Source organism: Neophocaena asiaeorientalis, unplaced genomic scaffold, assembly GCF_003031525.2.
Source record: "Neophocaena asiaeorientalis asiaeorientalis breed wild unplaced genomic scaffold, Neophocaena_asiaeorientalis_V1.1 scaffold827, whole genome shotgun sequence".
Classification (NCBI taxonomy): Eukaryota; Metazoa; Chordata; class Mammalia; order Artiodactyla; family Phocoenidae; genus Neophocaena; species Neophocaena asiaeorientalis.
The window spans coordinates 106,607-128,879 of NW_020174798.1; the positions used below are offsets into that span (position 1 = coordinate 106,607).

General features: G+C 50.4%; 1 protein-coding gene across 1 annotated transcript in view; it reads left to right on the forward strand.

The window, feature by feature from the left end:
• The window catches only part of LOC112409977 (protein WWC3-like), a 120,859-nt gene that overhangs the window by 87,631 nt on the left and 10,955 nt on the right, over positions 1-22,273 (forward strand). The window contains 10 exon segments of the mRNA XM_024760363.1: positions 1,521-1,763; positions 4,646-4,735; positions 5,558-6,123; positions 11,335-11,455; positions 12,329-12,403; positions 13,108-13,194; positions 14,291-14,483; positions 15,406-15,570; positions 15,988-16,139; positions 17,266-17,431. Coding sequence (XP_024616131.1) covers positions 1,521-1,763; positions 4,646-4,735; positions 5,558-6,123; positions 11,335-11,455; positions 12,329-12,403; positions 13,108-13,194; positions 14,291-14,483; positions 15,406-15,570; positions 15,988-16,139; positions 17,266-17,431 — 1,858 coding nt within the window.

Below are 22,273 nucleotides of genomic sequence, written 5' to 3' on the forward strand. Positions count from 1 at the left end.
AACACGTGGACCAATGCCAGCTGACTGGCATTATCTGCAGGAGGCACAGTGTTGAGGAGGATTCTGAAGTCTGGACCCAGCAGGAAGGATGCCAGCTTTGACCAGTGACATGTGCCCTGGGCACGGGACAGTGCAGTCTCAGAAGCACTCTTGCCATTCCTGTTTTAGTGAGGATAATCCCATCTGTGCCTAATGCAAGTCTCTAAGAGCTCCAAGGCCAATTAGCATCCTCCAGACCAGGCTGGGCTGCCTGAACGCAGAGGGTGTCAAACAAGCATCAAAAACTCCTAGAGGGCTTGTCAAAACCCAGGTTGCCCAACCCCAATCCACAGAGTGTGGCATTCAGCAGGTCTGGGGTGGGGCCTGAGGTTTGCATTTGTAACAAGCTCCTAGGTGATGCTGAGGCTGCCAGTTAGGGACCCCACTTTGAGAACCGCTGCCTTAGAGACTAGAGGGCTATGTGCACCTGCCACTTAGCTGTCCTCACAGCTCTCTGTCACCTCAGAGAAGTCTTTGGATTTTGGTTTTGGGCCCGTGTGCCAATCTCTGTCCTCCACAGCGCTGGGTTCTGGTCAGGTCTGGAGTTCCTTGTTTCTGCCCGGAAATAGCCCTCATCCTTAGCCATATGTAAACTTAAAGGGCTTAAAACATTCTACTCCTGGTATGAAAGGATGCTCTGAAAATACAAGTGACATCTCTTTCACTTACTCTGCATTCAGCACCACCTCAGGACACCAGTCTGTCTGCCGAGCGGGCACGCGGACATTTAGGCACACGGGGAGTGACGAGAGCCATAGTTTTACACCTTGAGGATGGTCGTGTTGACACAGTGCAGCTGACCGGTTTGTATCCACCCAGATTACCCCACACCACATCCACTCTCACCATGGCTGAGTCCCATCCTCTCATATCCTTGCTGGCGTGTTCATTCTCCGTTTCATGCATTTAGCTTTTGTTGAGTATCTGCCCTCTGCCAGGCGTTTTGAATTTCATGCGTGGTCAAGGCCTCTGGCACGATACAGAATCCTGTGATGGGCGCATTTCTCTCCTGGGATTTTCTTAAGGCGGGCTCAGCAGCTAGGCACGGCAGAGAAGGCAGGAGGCCAGAAGCATCTCTCATGTGTACAGCATGGTGTTTAGCTACTGCAGAGGGAGGGGCACAGAGAGAAATGAGCCGGCTCCATCCCGCCCCAGAACAAGTACACAGAGGAAACAGCACCGTGCACGTGGGCGAGTTGGGGTCTGCCAGCCTTTTGGTCAGTTCTTTGAAACAAACATGATATGGTTACTGTCATCCTGAATCTCATAGGCTGGGGCATATGTTGCAAAGGACTTACACATCATTTTTGTTACACCTCATTTCCAGATCCTTTATTTTTGTCGTGTGAGGTTTTACTCAGTGCAATCATTCCCATATTTATCGGACTGAGTTTCTAGAATCCGTGTGATGGTGCTGAGGATGTGTGAAGACGATGTTTTTTCATGAAGCTCATGGATTTTTCTGTGTCCCTGTCTCGCAGAGTCTCAAGTATCCAGAGGCAGCTGGCCCAGTTTGAGAGCGAGTCCTGGCCGGGCATGGCCGAGGCCGACAGGGACCGGCTTCAGCTCATCAAGGAGAAGGAGGCCCTGCTTCAGGAGCTGCAGCTCATCATCCAGCAGAGGAGGCCGGCGGAGGACGTGGCCCGGCTGGAGGAGGAGCGGCGGCGCCTGGAGGAGGAGATCCAGTGCTCCCGGGCCACATCCGTGCAGGGTGCCACGGAAAGGTGGGCTGGCTGGGCGGGCGGGGCCGGCTTCCGGCGGCGGAGGAGCATCTGGCAAAGCCGAAGCCTTGTTACTCAGGCAGCTACGGCCTGGCGGAAGGTGGAGGGAGCCGGTGCCTGCCGTCCGCAGGGGGTGCCCAGGGCTCGGAGGCTCCCGGTCCCTATTACAAGTGGGAGGTCGTCGAGAACCGGATGGAGTAAGGAAGACTGGGGAACCCACCACTTAGACCCCGCCCACTCCCGCTGCAGGTGCCGGGTGCACCCGCCCCCTGTGTTTTCAGGACAGCGCCCAGGACAGGTGTCGGGTCTCCAGCCAACAGGGGGCCGGAGGCAGGTGGTGGTCGGCTCCGTGACCACGGAGGAACATCGTTCCTGACATCAGCAGCATCTCCGTTTCCGCAGTCTACCTCTTACTTTTATCTCCGACTTTGATTTCTTGCCAGCAAAGCCTGTCCTTTTGGCAGCAGGAAGTCTCCGCTCTCTCGCGTGTCTTTCTGAACGTGCATCTCTTCAGTTGGTCTTGGGGCTCTTTCCCAGAGTGGGACACATGAAGCCAGCACACAGTCCTTTGTCCTCTGTTGCTCGCCCTTTCATTGTGTGCCCTGTCTCCTGGTTTGCATTTGCTGTGTGTGATCACAGATTGCTGTGTGATCACGGATCGCGTGGAAGGCTGGGTCTGCTTTCCACGTTGCACAGCCGTTAGAAGTTTGGGGATATTTGCTGAGCTTTGGAGAGCCCACCGCCCATTTGATAATGTACTGGCTCCTTAAAATTCACTGTATTACCAGGATCATAAGCTGTATCTCTGTGAGCATTCTCTAGGTAGAGTTTAATAGTCATCTGAATTATTTGGTCAGTACAGATGCCCTTATAACGATTATTTCATCGAATGTTAGGACTGTCCTCTGTTTTTGCTGGAGGTTGTCTCTACTTGGATATTCATTGTTAATTGATAGGTCTGTGTTGTGTCCTGAGGGGCTAATGTCAGCGCTGGAGGAAAGCAATGGTGATTGGAGAGTCCAGTGCATAGGAATGGGCAGAGAGCATGTTAGTTTGCCTGACGTGGTGGCGTACCCTGTCACCTCGCTCAAGATAAACCCAGAGCAACGGGACTATGAAATGGAGGTTTCATCTGTGCTCTTGTGCTTTTGTATCGTTTCAGCTTAACATCACCTTCCGTTCTCCCCATGCTGTTCTCTTGTGTATGTTTCAGGTCAGAGGGCCTGGGAGTTCTGGTTGGTTTTCTCTTAAGGGGCGAGGATTCAGTCCCACGAACACCACATGTCCACCACATGTACCAGGACCCCACACCCATGTACCCTTGAGTGTTTCTGCCCTCACCACGTGGAAATCCAGAGTGCAGGAGTGCTGTGGTCCCAGGGCACAAATCCATGGAACCCCACAGAGCTGGTTTTACCCTGATGCCTGGGTTCAGGGCCTGGGTCACCCAAGCTCGTTCACCTGACGGGGTCTCTTGTGGAACCAGCCTGGGAGCTGCATCCTGGGGCGCAGAGCCCTCAGCTGGGACTAAATTGGCCCCAGGTGTCTCCTGAATCTGGCACTACACGGCCTTGGGCAAGGAGGACCGTGCACAGGTGCTAATAAGCACCTTTCCGGCCAGGTGATGGGGCCAAGTGCCCCGTGAGTGTTCCCTCGGCGGTGACGTTCTGGGCCTAGCGGATGCGGGCCCGTTTCTCCCTGCCGCCTGGGCCCAGAGGCGGGGGGCTTTCCCTGGGATCAGACTGAGGGCGTTAGAAGAGACCCGGTCTGGGAGGAGGGAGCCAGGCAGAAAGGTATGGAGGTATGTGTCTCAGGGCTGACGTGTGCCAGCTGTTTGGCCAGGCCCAGTCTTTGCCCGTCTTGGTTTCAGTGGCATCACTGTCAGATGGAAAGTTTGAGCCAGGTTAGTGAGTATTACTGGGGATTGGGGGGATGTAAGTTTTTTCCTCTTTCAAAGGAAAGAGCAATTGTTTTGTAGGGTGCCTACTTGGCCATATGTTAAACTGCCATCATTTTGAATTGTAAACGAGAACTGTTTTGTTCTAGAAGCAAACATATTCATTTGTACATTCACTTAATAACTATTTATCGAGTGCCTATCCATGTCGGGCTCTATTCTAGGCAGTGGGCGTAGCACTGTGGGAAAAAATTTCATTTTAGAAAATAATAAAGTTGAAAAAAGTAGGTAGAAAACTACCTCCAACACTGTGGCAGTTGTTTTTAAATTTTATTTGTGTTTAATCTTTTAATTCTGTAGATTTTAGAATTGCACGTAGTTTTGCCTGGAAGGGGGCTTAGCATGAGGGAACCTGATTTGTTCCAAGGAATTCCAGTAGATTACTGCATGCTGTACATTTGTATCCATATTCTAGTCTAGTCTCCCATTCATCTGTTCATCCACCCACACCCATCCTTCCACACACCTCAGCCACCCATCCGTATGCCCATCTGCCTGTCTGCTATCTGTCCGTCCAATCCACCTGTTCACCTATCCGTCTGCCTGTCCCTCCTCCCACCCCTGCATCCGTCAGTCCATCCAGCCACCCACCCATTGATTTATCCATCCGTCTTTCCACCCATCCATCCACGCATGCATGCATGCATGCATGCATGCATCCATCCACCCACCCATGCATTCATCCGCCTATCCACCCATGTGCTGAACTTCTACAGTGTATCAGGTACTGTTCAGGCAGCCAGTGGTACATTTTTAAGCAAGACAAAAACAGTCTGTTATCTTGGTGTTTATGACCTTGGATGTGCTTTTTTAGAAATTAGTCATTGACACCTCAATCAGTTTGGGGGAATTTACAGTTGAATTTCTTGTTAGGAAAATATACTTGGCATCTTTGAAATCCACCAGTGGACTCTTTTCGTACCTACAGGATTCTACTTCAGGAAAAAAGAAACTGTCTCCTGATGCAGCTGGAAGAAGCTACCCGTCTAACGTCCTATCTCCAGTCCCAGTTACAAAGGTGGGTAACTTGTTATCATCTTATAACGAGGTGGCCGTGAACTTCACAGTTCCCTTTGGCTTGGTTTTCTCTCCTAGAACTTGGAACCTGCAGTGGTTGTAAACACTGGACAGGGAAGTGTGGATACACGATATTTTTAAGAGGAGCTACTCATATATGATCCAAGGAATACGAGGAGAACCAAGAGTGACTTCAGAATAATGAATCGTTTATCGAAGGATTTTGTAACTCACAGCATCAGGAGTGTATATATCCATCTACATAGATGCACACATAGACTTTTAATTATTTCCTTTTAAGATATTCATTTTAATTAGGCACGAATATCTTTAAAATCCGATTTGGATGCTCAGTAAGAGCTGCAGTTTTCAAGCACTTACCGTATCGTGAAGTGTAGTGTTAAGGGCTTTCTGTGTATTACTTTCTCAGTTCTCCCCCTCACAGCGCCTTGAGGCAGGAACCGCTATCATCCCAGCGCCGGGTGAGAAGGTGGGAGGCTCGGAAAGGGCAAAGCCCTTGACCAAATCAAATGCATTCAGCTAGTCTTGAGTGTGAGCTGGAACTTGAACTCGAGCAAGAGCCCTTGACGTTAACTACTGCTCTCGACTGACATTCAAAGAAACAAAGGAAATGTTTACGAAGGGGCGGGGGTGGGGGGGTGTCTTAAAACGCTCACAGGTGCTCAGAGGTGTTGAAGAGGCGCTGGGGTGAACGGGCTGAGGCAGAGTTTTGCTCCTCTGGAGCAGACCGGAGGCGCGGCTCCCGGTGGGGACGGGCAGGCTCCAGCCGCGGGCTCCAGGCAGGCTGCTCTTCCCCTTTCAGCCTGTCCGCCAGCACCCTGACCATCTCCTCGGGGAGCAGCCGCGGCTCCCTGGCCTCCAGCCGGGGCTCGCTGGCCTCCAGCCGGGGCTCCCTGAGCTCCGTCAGCTTCACCGACATCTACGGCCTCCCGCAGTACGAGAAGCCCGACGCCGAGGGTGGCCCGCTCCTGCGCTTCGACCTCGTCCCCTTCGACTCCCTGGGCCGAGACGCCCCCTTGGCGGACGCCCCGGGCCCCGCGGGCCTCCACAAACAGAGGCGCTCCCTGGACACGCCGCAGTCCCTGGCGTCCCTGTCCTCGCGCTCCTCGCTGTCCTCGCTGTCCCCGCCCAGCTCGCCCTTGGACACGCCCTTCCTCCCGGCCTCGCGAGACTCGCCCCTGGCGCAGCTCGGGGACGCCTTCGAGGCGGCGGGCGTGGGTGCCCTGGACAGGCTGCGAGCTCAGGCCTCCGCAGTGGGGGACGAAGACACGCCGGGCGCGGCGTCCTTGCCGCCGCATGGGTGTCCCGGGGACGGGGAAGGACCTCGTGAGCGAGGACCCCAAGCGGCTGCCGCTCCCACGGCTGCAAGTACGTACTGATGGGTCCGGTGGGTGCCCTGGGGCGGGGGAGGAAAGGACTCCGAGTTCAGGGAGGAAGCCGTGCATCCGCATAGAAGCCAGCTGGCTCTGCTGTGGCCTGGTGAGCCCTCAGGACCCTCCAGGGCAAGAGGAGGCCCGCGCGCTTGCTCGCTCGCTCGTTCTGCGTGCTTTGGCCCTGGGTCCTTGAAATGTCATGGAAACTGGCAAAGTAGTCTTTCCCAGGCATTTGGCTTGTTTTCAGAATATACTTAATTGTCGAAAATGAGACAGTTCCTCCACATTCGGAGGCTGATAAAGAAGTACTCGGGCCTTAACTCTCCAGGGCGTGTGCCCAGATACAGCGTTGTGTGTGTGCCCGCCTCAGACCAGCCTTGGGACTGCTGTCTGGCTGTGGCCCGGCAGAAATCTCTACTTCCGTTGGCCCTGTGACTTCATCTCTTCATCCTTTGTCCTTGTACTTTTTTTTTTTTAATTTATTTTTGGCTGCGTTGGGTCTTCGTTGCTGCGCGCGGGTTTTCTCTAGTTGTGGCGAGCAGGGGCTACTCTTTTTTGCGGCGCGCGGGCTTCTCATTGCGGTGGCTTCTCTTGTTGCGGAGCACAGGCTCTAGGTGTGCGGGCTTCAGTAGTTGTAGCACGCGAGCTCAGTAGCTGTGGCTCGCGGGCTCTAGAGCACAGGCTCAGTAGTTGTGGCACACGGGCCTAGTTGCTCTGCGGCATGTGGGATCTTCTGGGACCAGGGCTCGAACCCGTGTCCCCTGCATTGGCAGGCGGATTCTTAACTACTGTGCCACCAGGGAAGCCCTGTCCTTGTACTTTTCAAGGGCATAATTCTATCACGGAGGGAGTGAAAATATCAGTCCTTTCTACCGAATCGATTTCTCCGCTGCTCTTGAAATCCAGAAACGTGTAGCCATGAGAATTTCATCCGTCCAGTTGGTGTTAATTCAGCTTCTGCTTGGTGCCAGCGTCTGTCAGCTTGTAGCCCACGTGGAAGGCCAGACTGCTGTTGTGGGGAGTATTCTGGCTGATGGCTGGTGCACAAAGCAGAGTCTGGGCTTCACCCTCCTTATCTTCACCCCGAGTGCTTTTGTGAGCCATCCTCTAGCGACTTTAACTTCCTTAATTTTAAGAGAAGATCAGAACAGGCCTCTCATTCCTGAAGTTCAGCCCACTTAATTTTTATTTGCACAGCAAAACTGTTTTTAGACATTCCATTTAGGCGAACACTAGATAATTTGTATAGCATAGTGGATCTCAACCAGGGGTGTTTTTGACCCCTGGAGATACTTGGCAGACATTTTCAGTTGTCACACTGTGGGGCTGGTGAGGTGCTACTGGCATCTGGTAGGTGGAGACCAGGGGCAGTGCTCAACATCCTACAGTGCACAACATGGTCCCCATCGTGGCTGGAATGATCCAGCCAAAATGTCAAGAGTGCCGAGGCTGAGAAACCCTGGTCATGTACTGTTAAGCAGTCAGCAGCAAAAGGTGGAAATAAAACGTGAATACAAAACCAGGGTGATGTAGCAGAAATGGCTTCGAACTAGCAGCTTATACCCAGATTCTGTTCCCTGCCCTGTTGACTCACTAGCTGTGCGACCTTGAGCGCAACCTTAGATAGAGCTGAGTCTCAGCTTCGTGCCCTTGAATGAGGTGATCTTTATGGGCTCTTCCATTCACCACCATTCTGTTACCTGTCGGGTTTTTTTTATGTATACCCACGCGGGTTATTATATATATGTAAGATAATAGTCTCTTGTAGCATTTACGTGTTTAACCAGAGATCCGTTATGTTCTGCGGCAGCCCCGAGCCTTTTGGGCACCTCTGTTATTTTGGTGTCTCCCCCTCTGCGTTTGCAAACACACCTTTCATATCCCCAGATACGTCATTTCTGTAATTCACATGTACAGGGGAACTTTATTCGCTTTGTTCTTTGTTGCAATCACAGGTTCAGTGCTCCATGTTTATTCAAAAAAGAAAATACAAAGTAAGGACTGAATCGTGCGTCTGTTGCTTGAGCTTCCTCTTCTCAGTGTCCAGCCCCCCCGTACCAACTTTTCTTTAAAGGCTGAGATACAAGAGTGTCTGTCTACTTATGCAGGAAATCCACACAAGGTCCAGCACCGCTTTTGGTCCAGGGCAAAGACTGGGTGGGAAGGGGAAGAGCTGACTTAATTTCTGATTCTGATTTCTTTATTTTTCTTTTCTACTTCGTGGTGGATGTTATAGTGCTTCAAGCTTAGACTGGGAGGTCTTTGCTTATGGTGTGGTCAGATACTGCCACCTCGTGGTGCGTTCATATATGACACTCTGGGTAGAATACAAACTAGAGGTACTTGACTTAGTGAATAGGTCTTGGTAGGTGCTCTTCGCAGGGCTGGGTTGGGTGAGCAGCTTCAGGCATGGACACAGGGTGACTCCTTGCCTCCCGTGATGCTTATGAAGCCTAGAGTCATCGCAGCTTCATGAAGTTGGCGAGGATCTCAATACTCGTTATGTTAACCCCACCCCTCATTTATGACGCCCGAGGTCACGTAGTTCCCTCTACTCTCCAGTCTGAGTAAGAGCAATACAGTCTAAGTTTGACTCAAGGAAGCTTTAGTGAGAAAAATTTTTAGTAACATAAAATTCAGAATTGCCCATTGTGTTTTAAATCAACCTGAGGGGACAGAAGGTGGGGCAGGGGAGTGGGGAAATAAATTGTCATCTTTAACAGTTTTTACATGTTTACTACAGTTTTATCTTCCCCACATTTTGAAAATCAAATGTGTCATGATTTTGAAGTCCGTTCCTATTTTCATTTCCCACTGGTATTTGCTAATATAAGTCGGTAAATATTTTAACCTTGTTCATTTGTTTATTGATGTTTTTTATTACATTCAGACCCTGTTTAAAATTGTTGGCTTAAATTCTACAGTTTTTTCACTTTGTGCTTTTTTTTTTTATCTCTTTTCTCATGCGGCTCGACAGAAACGTTCACTGTAAGTGACCTTGGACTCCTCCTTCGCCTTGCTGGTCAGGCTGCGCCACGTCTGTGCAGTGAATCAGTGTATTTAGGGTGGTCGGGGTGTGGTCAGGAAGGGCGTGGCTCACAGCTGTGCTTCAGTGTAGCTCAGCGGTTGCTCATTGTTGCTGTTGTCGTTTGAACGGTATTCATCCTGGCTATGAAAGTTGTGTAAGAACTTTTCTAAGAGCTTGACGTAGTTTTTCCTTCTTGGGTTTTTCCCCCAGACTTTAACATTTTCGTTATTTTAATACGCCAGCTGGCAGCTTTGCCCACGATGTGATTTTCCTTATACTTTCCTCCCTTTTGTCAAGCAGCGTTGCTGTCCTTAGGTCTCAGTGTCTGTTTGTCTGTGTTTAACGATGGAAAGGTCAGAGGTTTATAAAATGAACGTGTGGAAGCTTGTTTATTCCTTACTTCACTGGCATTGCTCCCCATTCTCCGTCTCGTTGCCTTGAAGCCCAAGAGCAGACGCTTGCAGTGTGTACTGTGGGGTGTGCCATGTGCTTTCTTTCTCACCCAGGGCAAGTGCTGACCGTACCTCCTTCTGTCAACTCCTGCATCCAGTTGCTCCTTGAATGTGCTAAGCCCAGGATCACTGAGGATTGATTCCCCCATTTCCTTTCTCTCTTCATCCACTTTCATTGCAATGAGAGAGAAATTTTGGCAGTCGCACCATTGGGTTGCCTGGAAGTTAACTGGATCATTGTGTGGTGTTACTTCCTTAAAGGCATGTAGGGCCGAGTGTCAGGGCTGGGAATGGAAGTAGTGAGCCATTGTGTTTGCTGGGGTTCCATGGAGCAAACTGAGGGCTTCTATCTGCAGTTTAGAGCTGGAGGCTCTGGGTCCTTCCGTGGGGCCGGGGTGACGAGCAGAGCTGGACTTGGGAGTCGTCATCTACAATCTGAGAGTCGTCATCTACAATCTGAGAGTCGGTGCCTCCGGCCACCCCAGGGCGGAGCCAGCTTCTGCCCCTGACCGAGGCGGGGCCGGTGGCCCCCACGCTGGGCGCTGCAGGCCTTTGAAAGGTCGGCTTTTGTCTGCAGTTAACATCGTGAGACCAAAGGCCACAGCCCTGTCTGTTTTGTACCCCGATGAATATATTTGGGTTTAATTGTTCTGTGAATAATAAATTGGTTGAACAGAGAGACGGTCATTGGTGGACTCGCTATTTCCCTCAACTCAGGGGTGGGGGTGCACAGGTTTCTAGATTTTCAGTTTCTAGAGCTTAGATGGCCGGAGAACATAGAGAGACAAGAGGGACCTGCATTATTAACAAGAGGCATCGTGATGCCAGAGTGAGGCTCAGTTTGGGACTTCATGCTTTAAGCCTGTGTTCTAACCGTGTGTGCCTCTCTCAGAAGCGTTGAGGTTCCTGTGTCCATCGTCACATTTAGCAGCGGGAGACGGCATGCCTGTTTCTGTTGCTTTTGTTAAAAGAAACTTGTTGCTGTGAGGGAAGGAGTAGAAAGAGTTGATGAAATGATAAAAGGGAAAATGTCAGTGGTTGTCTTTGGCTCTTGGTTACAATAGATACGAGACAAAAATAAGCCGCCCAGTGATGGTCCTTTCTAATCCCAGGAGACAGTTCTGGAAGCCAGTGTGGCCCCAGGGCTGCTGAGGAGGACGCTGCAGTTAGAGCGGCAGAGGGGTCACGGAGACGTTGGCAAAGGCCCAGTCTGGGTGCATCTGTGTCCTCTGACTCGAAAGTCACTCCATTTTGTTGGGGATTATTTGATGATTTTTAAAAACTCTCTTTTCTGATTATAAAGCAGTGTAGCCTGTGTTCCTTGTATAAAGTATGGAGAATACCAAGCAGCGTCAAGGAGGAAACACCCCCCACCTGCTTCTCGGAGAGCGCGCTGCCGTCCACGTGCAGGCGAAATCTCTCTCCAGGCTTTCCCGTGTGGCACTCTCTCAAAGGGCCACGCCAAGGGCCTTCCCGCCACCTTCTGACCTGTGCGCTCATTAAGGAGGTGAAGGGAGATTGATGGTCATTTAAAGAGCTTTTAAAGAAGTACCCAGAAGCCTGTTTGTTCCATTTTCCAATATAAGGAAAGACTCGAGCAGAGTGCATGTAAACACACATCTGCACACGTGCTGGCCTGTCTCTGCCACTTCGTGCCTTTGTCTCTGCTCTGCCCTGGGCTCCCGCACTGTCGCCTCCTGAGCCCGGCCGTGTCTCTCGCCTGCAGCAGCGACCCCCCGAGAAGACAGCACCCAGAGGCTGGAGCGGAGAGCGCGCTGCGTGTCCGCCTGCCTGTCCGATTACTCGCTGGCCAGCGACAGCGGCGTGTTTGAACCTCCCACCAAAAGGTTAGAAGCTGACCTTCTCCCCTGCCTGGGCTGACTTCCCAAAAGGCACCCCTGCCGAGACCTGTCTGGCTTGACACTCTGTGTGTCTCCGGGGTGCAGCTCTCCTGGCTTCTCTCCATGCGGGAGGGGCCCTGAGCATCCCTACGGACCCCCTCTGCTCCCAGGTGGCGTCTGGGGACTGGCCTGGCTTCGGGCGTCTAGGATGACTGCTTTCTCTCCGGCCCCGGGGGTTGGAAGGCATGAGCCCAGTGGAGCCGGAAAAGGAGAACCAGTGTGCGAGGGAGACCTGCTTTTCTGGAAAGGACGTTCACTAGAAATGGATGTTTTCCCCGTCCCCTTTCCTTAGCTGGAGGAATCACTTTGCAAGGACAAAACCCCTTGTGGGCTTTATTTTGTTTGAGACCTTTGATGTCATTTTTTCAGCTCGGATATCTGTATACATTTCACTTATCGCCAACTTTTTTTTTTTTTGTGACTGCGCTGCTCAGCTTGCGGGATCTTAGTTCCCTGCCCAGGGATCGCACCCGCGCCCCCTGCAGTGGAAGCGCGGAGTCTTAACCACTGGACCGCCAGGGAAGTCCCCCCTGCAAAGCTTTTAAGAGTATTTGTTTTTGATCTTTGTCGTAAATATCACATGTGGTTTTGAGAGGTATTTTCTCAAAGAGGCCACTTCGTCAGCAGGTACCCTGGGAGGTGACGTCATGGATCCTGGGGACCTGCCGTGCCCTGCCAGTCACTTAAAGCATTTATTTATGTCGCAACTTAATAAAGCCCTTCTCAGTAAGAAGCACCCCTAGTGTGAGAGAGCTTCTGCTGAGTCCGAGGTAACCAGGCCCCCTCGGAATAACGCGGTGCCTTTCCGACTGTGTTCAGGAGCGAGGATGCTGACGACCCTGCGCGTGGAGACGTTTGCAGTAACGAGGGGCCCCAGATCCATGTTGGATTTTTGTGAGTACAGAAGACTCCTTCCCTGTTGCTCGTAAAGACGATGGGTAGATTGGGGCCCGCCCGGCGACTCACACCTCCACGCACAGGCCAGGAGGGATGGAGGGACCCGCGTGATCCGGCTGCTGCTCCCTGGCCTGGGTGCCCCCGGGCCCATCTCAGCGGTCTCAGGTGAAGGGACAGAGGTGGCGGGAAGGAGAGATGGGCAAGAGCGGCTCCATTGCCGTCCTCCAACAGCGAGTCACAGCCGGGGACTCTCACCCCATGGGCACAGTCAGGCCCTCGGGGAAGTTCCCGCCGGAGCTGGGGTAGCCAGGTGCTGTGCAACACTAAGCGTTCTGGTTTCTAGCTACAGTGTCTAGAAAGGTAGTAACCAGCAGTGTTCAGATGAACGAGGCAGGATGTTCACATCCCAGCAGCTTTCTTTTGCTCACTCTTGTCATCCTAGTGTTTCTCGGCACTCGTGACGTTCGGGCTGGGTCACTCTCGGTGGGGGGCCGTGCTGTGCCCTCTGGCATGTTGAGCAGCAGCCCTGGCCTCCACCCACTACACGCAGTAGCCCCCCTCCACTCAGTGTGACAGTAAGAAATGCCTCTAGACTTTGCACAGGTCCCCTGGGGGTGGGGTGAGGACCACTGCAGTAGTTCAAGCAGGATTTCTGCACCATGGGGCATTTGCAGACTGTGAACATGCATTTTATTTTCTAGGCACGACAGTGCCAACGAGTGTCTCCTCGTAAACGTGCTCTAGCTGAAGAACTTTGCCGGGCTGGTGGTGAAGGAAGACTGCAAAATGTAAGCTCTCGTGCCAGTGGGGGCCGTGTCCTACCCCCGGGCCCTCCTCCACACGGCACCACTGGCTGACCTGCTGCACGTGGCAGTTTGGGGAGGGAAAAGACTGTCTTGGAACCTGACTTTACGATAAAATGCTAGGGGGTGTCTGTCTGAAATCTAAAGTATTGTAAGTTTTAAGAAGAGGCTGGTTTATTATTTGAGGCAGGTGGAGTTACTGGAGCCAGGCTGGTTATGTGCCGTGGCCATGCTGACATAGTGCCGGGTGCCCATCATCGGCAGCGTTGGGGCTTAAAAGGTCCATTCTGGTCACAAGGCTGGTGGCGACACAGCCACACTCGGCTCTTGCGATCTGATGATGTGCCCGAAGAGGCCTCAGGCTGGGCTCAGGCATCCTTGTCCGAGCAGGGAGAAGGAAATCTGTGTTGTCCCCAGTGGGGAGATGGGTGCCCGATGGGGGTGTGAGGTCCCACTTACCCTGGCGGGTGAACCCACCGGTGATGGGTGTTCACGCCCGACGGTGCCCTCCCCTTCCGTGAGTCGTCTTTGTAAACTGGCCTCCCGAAGGCCTTGGAAGCAGCCTGGTTTTCAGCGGCTGAGGGTTCGCCCTGGGATTCTGCTCGCCCTGACGTGTACTTCACTCCACTGATGCTGGAGCTTCTCCTGGGTGCTGGCTTCCACGCTGGGGGTGGATAGGGCCGGGAGCCCAGCCCGGCGGGTGCCTGGGTGGGCAAGCACTCTGAGAGGCAAGGCAGGTAGGGCTTGGAGAGGGAGCCAGGGGGCCGTGGAGAGATCAGTGCAGATGTTTTCCCACAAAGATGGTAAAAGCAGAACCTCCGTTTGAGTCCCCCTGAAGTCCTAACCACTGACTTGGAAGTCTTCTCTTTGTGATTGGGTTTTTCCCCCGATCTCCAGGGGCACGTAAGTTCTTTGGGCTTACTCTTAGTTGAGAAAAGGATCTTTTCCAAAAGACATTAAAATTCTGCACATGGGCAGTGGAGCAGGGCGGCGTATGTGCACACGTATGTGGTCCATGCGTGTCACGTGCAGATGTGTCAGGCTGCCTCTGTCTGCTTTTTCCTTCCTCTCTTGGTTCCAGACACATCCGCGTCTATTTGCCCCCGCTTGACTCCGGCACGCCAAACACTTACTGCTCTAAGGCTCTGAAATTGCAAGCCCCCCTGATATTTAATGAAGTTTTCAGAATCCCTGTGCATTCAAGCATGGTGACGTTGAAGTCCCTTCAGTTATACGTGTGCTCAGTGAATCTGCAGCTGCAGGAAGAACTGCTGGTACGGCGCCCTCCTCCCCCTCTCCCCCTCCCTCCCCTCCTTCCGGTGTCCCGATGTCAAGTGATCTCTGTAGCTGGGAGGACAGAAAGGGATGATAAGACCCCTTATCTTGTCAAGTGTTCTGTAGTTTAAATATATTATCTCAGCTAATACTTGCAAAACTCCTGTGCAACGGCTTCTGCATTATCCCTGTCTTGCGTTGAGAAATTTGGTGGATAGAAGTATAGGATGGTCACTTAAATTTGAATTTCAAAGAAACTATGGATGCCTTTTAGTGTAAGTATGTCCCATGTAATATCTGGGACATACCTCTATTTAAAAAAAATCTGTTTATTTGAAATTGCAGTTCACCCAGATGCCCTCTATTTTATCTGGCAACCTTATAACTGGGCAGGTCAGCAGTCCGTCTTCACCCCGGCCAGCCAGTGCAGGGCCAGGGCTTGGAAGCCAGGGTGCTTTCTTCCCAAGGTTGGAATTTTCCCCCTTGGTCCCACCCCTTCAGCGGCAGAATTAGAGATTGGAGAGTTCCACCAATCCTCTCTCTCTCTCTCTCTTTTTTTTTGGGGGGGGGGCGGGGTTATTTATTTATATTATTTTACACCAGTCCTCTGTTTTTTCAAAAATTCCTGCTAGAATCAGCGGCTCTCTGAGTGGCAGATCCTGAGCCTGACCCACCATTCCATGTCGTCCATTCTCTGCCCCGTTCCCCTTCTAGCACTTTCTGATTGGGCTGAACAAGCAAGCGAGGAGCCACCCCCATTACAATCCTTTTTGATGACTTTCATTTTACTGCAGTCCTTTGAATAGCAGTGACACATTGTATGGCCTTTTTGCTTAAGATTAAAGGGTGACTTTGATGCCCATTGGTTGTTAAGGTGTAGTCATTCAGGGCCTGTTCTGCTTTTTTTTAAACACCACGCAGGGCATTGCTCAGATTAACTTGGCTGATTACGATGGTTCGAGCGAGATGCAGCTGCGCTGGTACTCGGTGCAGGTGTTCACCGGCCCTGAGCCCCCGCGGCGGGAGGAGGAGCGGCTGGGACACAGCGACTCCCGGGACCCTGTGGCCGCCACGTCTGGAAAGACAGTAAGTGGCCTGGCTTTGAGACGGGCTTTTCCTGGGGACATTGTTTCTGAGAAACGCGTGTAGACTTAGAACACAGTGGCGACGAAGAAGCAGGGTTTCAAGGGAAGTAATAAAAACGGACTATAGTGATGTATGTGGCCACTCATGGTAATATTCTTTAATGCAACTTGTTCATGATCATGAGTGATGCATTGGTTGCTTTAAAATTTGAGTCCTCAGAGCCACATGGAAAGGCCAAGTTACTGTCTTGCTGCCAGCCGGGGGTGAGCTGCTTCCCTGCTGGAGAGCAGCCGGGGACGGCCACCATCCCGGCAGCAGGGATGCTCCCCACGGGCCGTGCACGTGCCGCTTTCCGCTTTGCCGCCCGCACGCCGCTGGCCTCGGCTGCTGCTTAGAAACGTCCCTTTGGTCCTGTAGGACGCGGTGACGGTGCTGCTGGCGAGAACCACGGCCCAGCTGCAGGCGGTGGAGAGAGAGCTGGCCGAGGAGCGGGTGAAGCTGGAGTACACGGAGGAGGAGGTCGTGGAGATGGAGCGCAGGGCGGAGCAGGCCGAGGCTGTGTCCGAGAGGTGAGCGCGGCCAGCAGCCCCTCGGGGGAGAGGCCGCCGGGGTTTTCGTCAGGCGCCACGCTGCGTAGAATGTGTGCGGCGGGCTCTTCGGTACCTTTGCCCAGAAGTCGGGATTCTCACAGGGGATCGTATGCCAGTCTGCATGAGGGCAGTACGTTGACCCCAGCTCTACGCATAGGCTTTTCACCTTTCCCTCTGTTCCCCGAATTTCTCTTAAAGGGGGGGACTGTTGAGGGACTCCCTCTGCCCAGATTGAATACAATAGGGCCCTTTAAGTTTTGTTTTTTTCTTTATTAACTGCTTTATTGGGATATAATCTCCCTACCATACAGTTCACCCATTAAGTGGACAATTCGGTGGTTTTTAGTACAGGCACAGAGCTGTGCCCCCAACATCACACTCAAGTTGAGGGCGTTTTCATCGTGCCGAAAGGAAACCCCATACCCATTACCAGTCCGCCCAGTCCTCCCAGCCCCTGGCAACTGCCCGTCTGCGTGCCATCTCCAGGGATTTGCCTGTCCTGGGCCTTTCTTGTAAATGGAATCATGCGATGCCCCTTTACGTCTTCCCCGGAGCAACCCGTGGGTGAGCGCTGGACTCGGGGCAGACGTGTCTGCAGTAGAGGAATAGCTCAGATGGGCAGGCACCGCGAGGGAATCGCTTCCCGGCGGGTCCTTTCCAGCAGCACTTTCGTGTTGCTTTACTTCCACGGTTTTCCATAAAGAGCATCGTGTTTCCAAAGCTTGCTACTTCTTCCTAACAGCTTTCTCTGCATTTATTTTCGAGAGGAATTTATTTCCGAAAGGGAAAGTGCACGGCAGAGGGGGAAGGGTGTGTGTTCAGGGATGGGCAGGAGGCTGGACGGGCTCGGGGAGAGGGGGTTCCGGGATGCTGGCATCTTCAGCGGCTGCAATTGGGCGATACACACAGACAGACCCTCTTAATGAAAGGCCTTGTAGCTCTGTCTTCCCTACGAAACAGAACTGCCTTTCATTTTATAAGAAAAGCAACCGTCTTCAGTCACTGGAAGCAAATATTGGGTGTGTCTGCTGCTGTGCTCTGAGTGCAGCAGTAAAGTCAGTGCCCTGATGAACGTTTTGGGGGCTTTTGCCATGCCCGCCTTCAGGAGTTGGCAAGCCGACTCGGTGGACAGTGGCTGTAGCAGCTGTGCCCAGACCAGCCCCCCGCACCCAGAGCCCTGCTGCGTTGGTGTCAGCTCCATCCACGGACACACGTTTGCTGGCCAGGCAGACCCTTATGGCCCGGAGAAACTTCAGCCCCCACCTCTGAAGGTAAGCAGAAAAGGACAAAGGATTTCGCGGAGCCCCTGATGTTTTGCCTCACAGCACCAGGTGCTGCCCTGGAAGGAGGGCCTGTGTGCCCTACGCGAGGGAACTGAAGTGAGTGGCCTCAGATCTGTAAACAGCAGGTACCATGGAAACGTCTGTCTACTTTAAATTAAAAGGAAAGGACAATTAAACGGGGTGGATTTGTACTCCTTCGTGTGCCATCTTCAGGGCCGCGTGTGGCTCAGGGTGTTTTGTGGGTCCCTAACGTTTTGGACGCTTGTCGTTTTTCTCCGTTTCTGACATTAAGAGCAGTGAAGCATCCTTTTGCCCCTTCTGTTCACCCGATCCTAGTTGTGCCCATCACCGTATCTCCACTGGGGAAATCTTTCAGGTTTGTGGTGACAAATGTCTAAGGAACGCAGTGGGGTTGGGAGACACTGTATCAGTGCTCGATTGCAACTTCGTTTCCCAACTGTTCAACTCATCAGAACATCTACCACCACAGCCCCTGATCTCAGTCCAAAACACAGGTCCTGAGAGAAGTGAGAGCTGCCTGCTTGCAGCCTCCCGCACTGCAGCCCATGCAGTGCCTCGGGCGGAGAGATGTTCTGGGCGCGGCTGCCGGTCATGGCCATTATTCCTCTTTCTAAGAGTTTGACAAGCGTTGGCCCACGTCAGGGGCAGTAGCTGTGGGAGGCTAGCTTGGTGTGTCCTCCTCCCTCAACTTTTAATTTTGAAGCACTTCAGATCTACAGAGAAGTTGCTAGAATAGTACAACACATACTCGTATCCCCTTCAGCTAGACTCCCCAGTTGTTAGTTCTTCACCACATTTGCATTATCTCTTTCCATGTGCATGTGGTAGCTGCCAGGCATTGCAGATGCAACAGCAAAGTAACAAATGGAAAGTCCTGCCCTGTGGGTAACAGACAGGGTAAACCAGTAAAATACAGCAGCATTTGCGATAGTCAAAGGGGCTACTGAAGAATGAGATGGTAGGGAAGCAGGGTTTGCATTTTTAGAAAGATTTACCATTTTAGAAAGGGTTACATTTAGTAATGTGAATTGGCATCTACAAACATCAGGACTGTAAAATGGTGCAGCCGCTATAGAAAACAGTATGGAGTTTCCTCAAAAAATTAGAATTAGGACTTCCCTGGTGGTGCAGTGGTTAAGAATCCACCTATCAATGCAGGGGACACGGGTTCAAGCCCTGGTCCGGGAAGATCCCACATGCCGCGGAGCAGCTAAGCCCGTGAGCCACACGGCCCGCGCGCCCATGCTCGGCAACAAAAACAAGCCGCGGCGATGAGAAGCCCGCACATCGCAACGAAGAGTAGCCCCTGCTCGCCGCAACTAGAGAAAGCCTGTGCGCAGCGCCTGTGCGCAGCAGTACAGACCCAATGTAGCCAAAAATAAATAAATCTATTTAAAAAAAATTAAAAATAGAATTACCATATGATCCAGCAATTCCACTTCTGGGTGTACATCCAAAAGAGCTGAAAGCAGGTCTCCAAGAGATACTTGCACATCCACGTTCATAGCAGCATTATTCACAGTAGCCAAGAGGTGGAAGCAGCCCATGTGTCCATTGACAGCTGAATGGATAAGGAAAAAGTGGTATATATGTACTGTGGAATATTAGCCTTGAAAAGGAAGGAAGTCACGTCACAGGCTACAACATGGATGAAGCTTGAAGACATTGTGCAAAGTGAAATAAGCCAGTCACAAAAGAATGAATCCAATACGATTCCACTTATATGAGATTCCTAAAGTAATTAAATTCATAGAGATAGAAAGTAGAATGGTGGTTACCAGGGGCTAGAGATGGGGAAATGGGGCGTTGTTGAATGGGGACAGAGTTCAGTTTGGGAAGGTGAAAAAATTCTAGAGATCTCTTCCACAACAATGTAAGTATATTTAATACTACTGAACTGCACAATGAAAAATGGTTACAATGGTAAATTTTACTTATTTACTTATTGTTGGCTGCGTTGGGTCTTCATTGCTGCGTGCGGGCTTTCTTTAGTTGCGGAGAGCAGGGGCTCTCCGTTGTGAGGTGCAGGCTTCTCATCGTGGTGGCTTCTTTTATTGTGGACTGTGGGCTCTAGGCGCGCAGGCTTCAGTAGTTGTGGCGCGCAGGCTCAGTAGTTGTGGCGCACGGGCTTAGTTGCTCCGCGGCGTGTGGAATCTTCCCGGACCAGGTGTCAAACCCGCGTCGCCTGCATTGGCGGGTGGATTCTTAACCACTGCGCCACCAGGGAAGTCCATGATGGTTAATTTTATGTATTTTTTATAATAGAAATGAAAGGTCATAGACGTCTCACTGAGAAGGCAGTTTTTGAGCAAAGTCCTTAAGGAAGGAATCTGGGAGCCTTGTGTGGGGCTGGGTATGGGCATTCAGGTGCAGGGAGCTGCAAGTGCAGGTGGGGTCGGGGTAAGGAGGCATCAGAGCTGAGGACAGAGGGAGTCAAGGGGCCACATCATATAGGGCCTACTCAGGACTGTTGCTTTTTCTCGGAGAGCATTGGAAAACTGGTGGATAGTTTTGAACCCAGGGGTGATGTGATCTGACTCACTTTTTAAATTTTTTCCTAGAATAATTTATTGACATGAAATTCTCATAAAATGAACCCTTTCAAAGTGAACATTTCAGTGAGTTTGAATACATTTACAATGTTGTGCAACCACCACTTCTCTCTGGTACCAAGACGTTTCTTTCACCCCAAAGTAAAACCCCATAACCATTAGCATTCACTCTCCCTTATCTCTCCCCGGCCCCTGGCAACCACCAATCTGCTTTGTTTCTATGGATTTGCCAATTCTGGTTGTTTTGTGTAAATGGAATCATCCAGGGTTTAAAAGATCAGACTCCAGGGGATCGTAGCCAAGATGACAGAGTAAGGAAGAGCTCATCTCCACCCACAGGTGTACCAAAAGTACGACTGCAGTTGGCCCTTGAAAAACACAGGGGTTAAGGGTGCTGACCCACCTCACAGTTGAAAATCTGCATTTGGGAGGTTTTTTTTTTTTTTTTTAACGCCTAAAGGAACTAGAAAAAGAAGAACAAATAAGATCCAAAGTTAGTAGAAGGAAAGAAAGAAAGATCAGAGCAGAAATTAATGAAAGAGACTAAAAAGAACAATAGAAAATACCAGTGAAACTAAGAAGTGGTTCTTTGAAAAGATAAACAAAATTGGTAAACCTTTAGACTCATCAAGAAAAAAAGAGAGCCTAGATAAATAAAATCAGAAATGAAAAAAAGAGGGGACTTCCCTGGTGGTCCAGTGGTTAAGACTCACAGACTGCATGGCATAGCAAAAAAAAAGAAAAAAAGGAAACGAAGAAAAGAAGTTACAGCTGACACCACAGAAATACAAAGGATCATAAGAGACTACTATGAACAGTTGTATGCCAGTAAACTGGACAACCTAGAAGAAATGGATGAATTCCTAGAAACATACAATTTCCCAAAACTGAATCAGAAAGAAATAGAAAATATGAACAGACTGATTATTAGTAATTAAACTGAATCAGTAATTTAAAAACTCCCAACAAACAAAAGTTCAGGATCAGATAGCTTCACAGGTGAATTCTACCAACATTTAAAGAAGAGTTAACACTCATTCTTCTCAAACTATTTCCAAAAATTGAAAAGGAAGGAGTGCTTCTGAACTCATTCTATGAGGCCATCATCACCCCGACCAAAACCAAAGACACCACAAAAAAATAAAGCTACAGGTCAATATCACTCACGAACATAGATGCAGAAATGCTCAACAGAATACTAGCAAACCATGCTCAAGTGGGATTTATCCCAGGGATGCAAGGATTGTTCAGTATCCACAAATCAATCTAAGAGATATACACCATGTTAGCAAATTGAAGAATAAAAATCAAGATCATGTCAGTAGATGCAGAAAAAGCTTTTGACAAAATTCAGCATCCGTTTATGATAAAAGATCTCCAGAAAGTGGGTAGAGAGGGAACATAACTTGACCATATATGGCCATATGTGATAAGCTCACAGCTGTCATCATATTCAATGGTGAAAAGCTGAAAGCATTTCCTCTAAGATCAGGAGCAAGGCCCACTCTCACCACTCTTATTCAACATAGTATTGGAAGCCCTAGCCACAGCAATCAGACAAGAGAAAGAAGTAAAAGGAATCCAAACTGGAAAGGAAGAAGTAAAACTGTCACTGTTTGCAGATGACATGATACTATACACAGAGAATCCTAAAGACGCGACCAAAAATCTACTAGACCTCATCAGTGAATTCAGTAAAGTGGCAACATTTAAAGTTAAGGGATATAAAATTAATATATGGAAATCGTCTGCAGTTCTATACACTAACAATGAACTATCAGAAAGAGAAATTAAAAAAAAAAATTCAGTTTACAGCTGCATCAAAAAGAATAAAATACCCAGGAAGAAATCTAACCAAGGAGGTAAAAGACCTGTACTCAGAAAAGTGTTAAGTCATTGATGACAGAAATTGAAGACAACACAAACAAATGGAAAGATACACCATGCTCATGGATTGGAAGAATTAATGTTAAAATGACCATACTACCCAAGCCAATCCACAGATTGAATGCAATACCTATCAAAATACCAAAGGCATTTTTCACAGAACTAGAAAAAATAATCCAAAAACTGTATGGAAACACAAAAGACCCCGAATAGCCAAAACAACCTTGAGGAAGAAGAATAGAGCTGGCGGTATCATGCTCCCTGATTTCAAACTGTACTACAAAGCTACAGTAATCAAAGCAGCATGCTACTGGCACACACACACACACACACACACACACACACACACACACACACACACAAAAGACAC